Source organism: Hyposmocoma kahamanoa, unplaced genomic scaffold, assembly GCF_003589595.1.
Source record: "Hyposmocoma kahamanoa isolate Upper Pololo Valley unplaced genomic scaffold, ASM358959v1 227, whole genome shotgun sequence".
Lineage (NCBI taxonomy): Eukaryota > Metazoa > Arthropoda > Insecta > Lepidoptera > Cosmopterigidae > Hyposmocoma > Hyposmocoma kahamanoa.
Window position 1 is genome coordinate 501,076 of NW_020653746.1, and position 8,485 is coordinate 509,560.

An 8,485-nucleotide genomic window follows, 5' to 3' on the forward strand; every position below is an offset into this window, starting at 1 on the left:
GGTTCGGTTTAATACGTCAGCAAATACAAAATCAAATCAAGTTATAATAGAAAAGTGTACCAAGTGTGTTGTCATGGCGTATAGGACGCAGCTCAAAGTAAAACCGTCGCCAAAAACGACGCGCTGATTTTCAGCTACCTCCCAAAAGGTAACGCGGAACATTAAAATGAGAGGTGAATAAAGATTGTTGTCTGTGCAAATGAGTGTGCTGTGTACACGAAGCATGTGTGTATGAAATATACTGTACAGTGTACTTACGGAGAATTAAAGATTCAAATAATAAATTACAAACTTAAAACAAACAATAAAATAATAAATTACAAAACAAAACAAAGGAAGCAAACATTTTTAAGTCAAAGTCAAGTTTATTTATTCCATAGGTAAAATAAATTTACACTTGAAAACGTCACATTTAAGCTACTGCTCGTTCACTACGTTGACCTCCCTGAGAAGAACGAGTAAGAAACTCTAGGGATTGCTCTTTTCAAACAAACTTAAATGCTATGGAATACACTTTGAATGAAATTTGTGTGGATTCTGGAGCCGTGTCGTCTTTCCATACATCTTTATCTAACACGTAGTCTTCAATTTTGTAATATGATTTTTCGATCAAAATATTTTAATGTAGTTTTTAAACTTAGGAAATGATAAACTTAATATATGCTCCGGAATCTTAAAAACGTATAGAGTTCCCCATAAAAGAGTTTGGACTTAGCTCTAAGGTTAATATTATGGATATTTGTACGGGCATATAAAATATTTCAGTAAATGTGCTGTGATGCCACAGTCATGATACCAGTCTTCTTAAACTTTTCTCTGAGAGAAACCCGAGAGCCTAGACGGTACACAGAACGAATCGCTCGTTTTTGCAATACAAATATGGTTTGAATATCTGCCGCTTTACCCCACGTGAGAATCCCGTAGGACATTATACTATGGAAGTAACTAAAGTAAAAGTTGATTATTGTTTGTTATCGGGTTAGCAATTAATTTACTTACTAAAATAATAATAAATCTGTCGGTTACGACACCTCAGGCGCGAAATGCAAAGGCATAATACCCCGTCTTTATTTGGCCAATATAGCAGATTTTAAATGTTTTTTAAAAGTGTATTTAGATGATTTCACTATCACCCTTCAAAACTGATATGCAATAACGCTTGTTTGCATTACTGCTTGATGACCGAAAAAGGTATGGTGACAGCATTACCCTGGATGAACTCGTTTACAAGGAGCTCTCGTGCTGTTAGAATCAATGAATGAAAACAAATTGTCTTACCTGATATCTAATGAAGGGGTATTCCTGTTTAGTCACTTTTTCAGCCAACGTTACAGCTTCCTTACAATAATCAACGCCTAGGAGATTCACAAAGCCTTCTCTGGCTAATTCTGAAAGTGTGTACCCATTACCGCATCCTGGAATAATATAAAAAGAGTTTTTTTTATAAAAAAGAGTCCACTTAATAAGATTCCGAATCCGGCCGGATCGAAGGAATTTTTTCTGAGTGTTCGATCTTTGTATTAATAATTATAACAAACTAGTGGAGTAATTTCACAAAAAATAATTGAATATCAATTAAAAAAAAATTTCAAATACAGCGACATTAATAGCGACATCTCTCGCCAGGACTGGTAACTGTAAAGGTACTAACTGGGTGATAAATCTTTCATAGATTTCTAAAACCAAATACAAAGACACGACGCAAGCATATAGAAAAATTCGTGAGGTCCGCTGGTTCGTTCCGTGGCTTAGTTGGTATAGCGTCTGACACGGTAAGCTAGAAGACGTCGGTTCGAATCCGGCCGGATCGAAGGAATTTTTTCTGAGTGTTCGATCTTTGTATTAATAATTATAACTATTTAGATTTTTTGTAATGGTCTCTAATTCTTTTATATGGTATTTTATGTACAGGTAAGGAGTAGAAAAGTGAACCAAAAAGGTAACAGAATGGTTACCAAGAGAAAATATCAAGAGGAACAGAGGTTGTCCCTTTAAAAGACGGACTGATGACTTTAAAAATCTAACTGGCCCCCTATGGCCTACGCTGACAAGGGACAGAGCCAGATGGATTGAGCTCGGGTAGACCTATGGTCTTCAGGATGCTATGATGTTATAGATGAAGTAATTTATTGCCTGTATAATATAAGTTAATAAAAAAAGATTTATTTATTTATTTTGTAAACTTTACAATAATTGTATTACAAGAATCATTACAAATAGTAAAGTTGCATTTAAAAAAAAATACAAATATCCAGTACAAGTTATGTACTACATAATTTGTACATAGTTAATGTAGTTATGTGAAATAATGTAGAAACATATTAAATAATATAATAATAATTATATCAAAATCATGATCACATGTGTTAAGTTTATGTAATTTATAGAGTATACTTCCTTGTGAAACAGTTTGTCCAGGGTAGTTTTGCCAGCTTACCTATTTCTGCTGTCAAGCAGTAATGTCCGCGTTACTGTGTTCCGGTTTTGGAGGGTAAGGGTGCTGGTGAAATTACAGGCACATGGGACTTGTCAACTTATGTCTCAGGGTGACGGGAGAACTAACAAAACTCTGAGTGGCACTGCAACTGTTATGGACAGGCGTGTCGCTTACCACCAGGCGCACGACTTGTTCGTCCCGTCACTTGATATTATAAAAAATAAATAATAAAAAATTTATCCATTTCTGTAAAATAAAATTTTACACCTAATAAATAACCTCACAAATTATAACATATATTACAAGATCATATCCATGTACTCTACGGTGGAACAATATGTTTGTATAAAAGTAAAATATGATTAATTATTAAGTCATATAACAAAAAGTTATAATAATAATGCACACTCAACATAGCCCCGCATTAGGGAAACCCCGTGTCGCAGGTGCCATGGACACACACATAGACAACCACAGATTACACCCAAACTCACGAGAGAAACAAATGTAGGCCATACAAATATTTCTCCTGGCCTGGGACCTCTGCATGGCAGTCTAGCATAGTAATCGTTCAGCCACGGAGGCAGTTGATATAATGGGTTACCTATCAGAAGTCCGAAATGACTTTTTACAGAAATAACGTTTCCTTGAATTCATAACCTCGAAAGTAATTTTGAGAGATAAATGTTTTTTTCTTTTAAACCTAACTTAACCTAACTAACTAAACTAAACTAACCTAACTAAACCTAATCGTGTCTTTGTGATAAACATCCAACATATCCTGAAAGAATAACAGTTTCGTTATAATTCGATTTTTGGTATAATGAAAATTTGATCTAACTTTATTTTAAAAAAAACTGAGTTTGTGATAGATTACCTATATAATGTTCTAGAATAAATCATCCATTATTATACAAACATTTGGGAATGGGAGTAAACCAGGCTTAGGCCAGGTTGCACTGGCCGTGGTCACGGGTTGACTGATGATACGGTGTTTACATCTCCATCTCGGCGGTCGAATCTTCGTCCACCCACATAACATTTTTTAAACTACCGCCACACAACACTAATTAATATACAACCATCAGTTACCTAAGTCGACAACAGCAATGTCTTTCTCTAAATCACATCGGCATATCCAATCAATGACCCTGATGGCACTGTCTTCCCCGAACCAGACATCGCCAGTGTCGCCATGGTCATCATAATTCGATATCTCCTTTGTATAAGTTCTCTGCCAGTATTCATGAGTGCCTAGTTCTGAAGAATCCAGTTCAGTGTCCGACATCGCTGGAACAACAATTTAGATTGAGAATGGAACAAATAATAGATCACAGAGATTTGATAGAGATTTTTCCCGCTTGTTCTCTGGAACTCGTCTTAAAAGTAGGGCAAGTGGATGAGGATGGTGCCAGGATTCTCTAGAAAAACACTACACTTAAGCTCTAAACATAATCCAGGTTTGGGAAATACCATAAAAAAGTGGCTTGGAGGTTAGATTGCTGTCGTTCAATTCTATTAAAAGAAATAATGCTAAAAATACTAACCAGGTATTTTGGAGCTTTCCGCTTTAATAACTTAATGATTTTGCACAAAAATGTTAGAAAAGTTTGTTTTCAACTTCAACTTCAACTGTTTTAACGAGCTTTATTATCCTTGTCGGAGGTGTTTACTTTGACACTTACGTTCCGGAGCATGCAATTATTATTTCATGACTATATAATCTATGAAGAAAAAGATAAATTCACCAAGACTTGGCAGTATTGTGTCAAACCTTAGAGTTGTATTGGCGGGTGGACTGTGATGGAAACACCTACATGCAGATTAAAACACGTTTAATTTGAAAAATTGAATATGAAACCGAACAAGGCAGCGCAGCGGAAGCAACTACCAAAATTTTGCTAAATAAAAACAGTCAAAAAGTATTGTGGCGGCTGGTTGGTTTGTCTGAAGGAACTGAAGACGGTAACTGCGGCGGGACTGTAGCCAGGGGATGCCTAGTCGGTGGCACAGCAGGTGGGGGTACAAATGTACCCTCGCCCGGCACTCCGCTTACGACCCGGTCAGGACATGCGTTTTAAAGATTTTAGTGATTTTGTTCAATAGGCTAATTTTTGTTTTTAAGTTCGGTTTCTTCACTCCGTGGTGTAGCGGCTTTAGAAGCCGTCTATTATCACCGGCTGGCTGTGGCAGTCTCTTTGGACGAGAGTCGCCAAGGAGAGTGTCACACTTGCCGAAAATGTTTGACAGTTTTTAGTTACGTAAATGGGATTCGCTCTGGACCTTTTGGAGGGAAAAGTGTCGTTTTTATTTTGACTTTCAATTATTTTGTGAAATCTAGTTTAAAGTGGAATAGGATAGTGCTATTGTGCCTTAATCGAAGATTAAAACGCGAAATTATACGAATCTCGAACTAAAATACACTTATCGGCCCGTTTTAAGAAACCCCGAGTCAATCCAAGCACGCCGCCTCAAATTGCCTATCCTCTTTGTGGCGGCCATATTTACAGAAACATAATTAAACTTCATGTTTAGGCTAATGGCTTTGCCAAAGCCTTAATAAATTTAAAAAAAAAAAATTACGTAAATGGTCATGTCAGGATTGCAAATTGTTTGCCCGGTTTGATAAAAAGCTATTTGTAAAAACCACGAAACTTTATAATTATATCGCCATTCACAAAGTTCACGAGGCCGTTTTATTGTTCGTTAGGGGAGCGATAAATTCCCCAAAGTATGTTATAAATCTAATGTAAATTAAAAAAAAAAGAAGTACAAATACGATGGCGGTTGCGTCACAGCTGGTCGGCAACATATCGGATCGCCAGTGGAACACTAAGAGCCTGTGGCGACCGGCTGAGCCCCAGCCTCCACTAAAATTGCTATACTGTCAATTTGTAGGTGTGTTTGTAGGCCCCGTGTGAAACCACCAACAGTCGAGCGAAGACCTGCCATCTTACCTTACGTGAGAGGTGTTACAGACAAGATCGGAAGAGTCCTCAGTCGCGCATCTATCAAGACCTATTTCAAACCCCTGAGGAAGATTTCTCAGTTCCTGAGACCCGTAAAATGTAACATCCCCTTACAGGATGCAGGAGTTTAGAAGCTTGACTGTGAGTGCGGTCTCTCTTATATTGGACAAACAAAGCGAAGTATTTGTACCCGCGTCAAAGAACATATAGCTGATGTCAAACACCGTCGCGTAAACAGGTCTGCAGTCTGTGAGCATGTCATGGATAAACCTACACATTCAATGAAGTTTGACAAACCCCAGGTCCTTGCAAAAGAAATCTGTTATCTACCCAGGATGCTGCGAGAGGCCATTGAAATTAAAAAACATCCTAATTTCAACAGGGAAGATGGTTTCTCCGTACCACCAGTTTGGGATCCAGTATTTCCTCTAATGAAAAATCCCAAACAGACACAAGACTGCAGTACTAATTAATATGTTTTAGTTTATTCTAATTTCTATTAATAATTAATAATAAATTGAACTTAATAAAAATTCATTTGATAAAATAATTTGTAAAACTGAATATAGCGTAAATTGGAATGTTTTCTTTGTAAAATTAAAAATAAGGTATTTAATTAATAACTATTGTAACTATAGTGAAAAAATAAGGTGCTTTGCATCAATATTAGACATAACTGGTTGAAGACTGTACCACCTCAGTCAACCGTGACCATGGGACCTGTAAAGGGCCCGAAACGTCGGTTTGTTTGAAAAACCAAATATACGCGGTTTAAATCGTTAGCGTAGTCGTAGCGAGCGGTTTAATTCGTCGCGAAGATACTCCCATTTAGCCACGCTTCTATTTGGAGTGATAAAAAGCAAAAAACCTTTTTACCTCCATGAACGTCTCACATGGACTAATAGACTGCGTACCTGCAGGTTTCCACTCTGCATTCCAAAACACAAAACTTCGGCATATAAAGGCAGTTTTAAATATTCCGCGGCGAAAATCTGGAACAACATACCGCCACCAATGCGTTCTTCACAATCCGTTTGTGCGTTCAAATGTCAACTCAAAGAGCACATTCTAAATCTACAAAACACGTCTGGAACAATTTTATTTGTGTAATGCGCCTCAAAATACAAAATTAAAAAGAAAAAGCAGAGTGAATTTTTATTGGGACATTAGCTGAAATTTGTGTTATGTTTCCTATTTAATTATATTGTTTCATGTTTAAGTTTTTATTTAACTCGCGTCCACGTTTTGTTTTTTATTTTATTCATATATTTTTATTTCCTTTAATCGGCATTTTCGAAAAGGGTCCACTGAAAACCAGCGCTGTGGCCCTGCCGCAGTATTAGCTGAGTTGGGTCCTTTTCAGTGCAATAATACACTTTTAATACTAATTATTAATATTATACTCCACGTGTATTGTGCTGAATAAATTACTTTTCTTTCTTTCTTTTCTTTCTTTCTAAATCCGGAAAAATAGTTTCATTTCCAAAAATAATTGATTTTAAAATAAATTATGCATATTCTGCTAACAAAATTACTTGACTGTGGAAGGAAACTTTCCTGTATATTCATCTATTCCATAGCTGCTGTGTTTTTCTAGTGCCACAATAGGCATTTTTTGCGTTTTCGATTGATGTTTATCTACGATAACGGCCGGACGTATTCTGAAGCGTAGCTGCGGCAACGAAGCGTTTATAGCTTACATTGGACACGCAAAGTACGTACACTTGTGGCGTCTATTTAGATATAAATGTCGGTGGTTTCTTATCAATATGGGAATGGGATATCATAATTGACTCACAAGTTGATACATTCTTATTTATTTATTTAATCGTTTATTGTACAGGAAAAATACAACAAGTCACAATGAATACAAGCGAAATTAAAAACAAAAGGTTCTGCTTATTTCTAATAGAAATTTCTGCCTGCAGACCTAAATACAGGACACTATAACTATATTTTATAATATAATACCTAATATATGAATGGAATAGTAGATAAATAATGCCTTTAACTCTCACTTTAAAACTAGCTAACGATATACTTTCTTAAACAGTAATAGGAAGTGCATTCCAAAGTCTGACTGCATGAACAGTGAAGGAGTGAGAATAGAAACCGGAATTGAAGCATGGAAAAGATAACTGGGACCTAACAAGAGAGCGACAAGGTTTATCCTGGCACCTAAGAAAGCTGATACGCTCTTTCAGGTACCCGGGAGACACAGGGTTATGTATAATATTATAAAGAATGAAGACAATGTTCAAATTCCTGCTGAGATGGATGGGAAGCCATTTGAGTCTGACTGCAGAAATGTGAAATTCGGTCATATTTACGAAGCCCAAAGATGAACCTTATACATAAGTTTTGCCGTCGTTCAAGCTTATTTAGCAATTCTTCAATAGTAACCAAATAGCAGGAATCTGCATAGTCTAATAAGGGCAAAACAAGTATTGGGACTAAACATATCTTGGTCTTTAAAGGTAACACGTTTTGGAGGCGCTTAAGTTAGTGCAAGAAGAAATGGACTTTACGACTGACGTCATTTATATGTGGAGTCCAAACCAAATTACAATCTAAAAGTAAGCCACGATTAGTTGCAGTAGAAGCATATGCAATAGGCGTGGAATTATACGCTATAGGTGGGACAGAATCTAGATCCCACGCATATTGGATCCTACAATCATAGCCTGCTACTTTTTGGGATTCACTAATGAACCAAAAGACTCCCGCCAATGAGCGATGCTTCGTAAATCAGCCTTAAAACGCCTTAAAACTGCGGGGAAGCGGCAAATCGTCAGCATAGAGATGAAAGTTTGAAGACAGCACAAAGTGACAGAGTTAATGAAAACAGAGAAGAGGAGAGGGGAAAGAACACCACCTTGAGGAACGCCCCCAGCTAAGTCACACCAATCAGATGAAGCCTCATCAGAGCGAATACACTGCAAGCGGCCTCTAAGGTAGGAGTTGAACCAAGCTATAACCGAAGGAGAAATATTAAAAGAGCGAAGAGAAGCAAGCAATACGTCAAAGTCGACAGAGTTGAAAGCACTGCTGAAGTCTAAAAGTATAAGCAACGTGAGAA

General features: G+C 36.9%; 1 protein-coding gene across 1 annotated transcript in view; it reads right to left on the bottom strand.

Moving 5' to 3' along the window:
* LOC113228342 (EEF1A lysine methyltransferase 2) overlaps window positions 1–4,123 on the bottom strand; it is a 26,278-nt gene extending 22,155 nt beyond the window's left edge. Inside the window, exons 1-3 of the mRNA XM_026461607.1 lie at window positions 3,985–4,123; window positions 3,530–3,727; window positions 1,279–1,415 (exon numbers count right to left, since the gene is read on the bottom strand). Coding sequence (XP_026317392.1) covers window positions 1,279–1,415; window positions 3,530–3,725 — 333 coding nt within the window. The 5' untranslated portion in view covers window positions 3,726–3,727; window positions 3,985–4,123. The remainder of the gene's footprint in view (window positions 1–1,278; window positions 1,416–3,529; window positions 3,728–3,984) is intronic.
* Window positions 4,124–8,485: the final 4,362 nt, after the last annotated feature.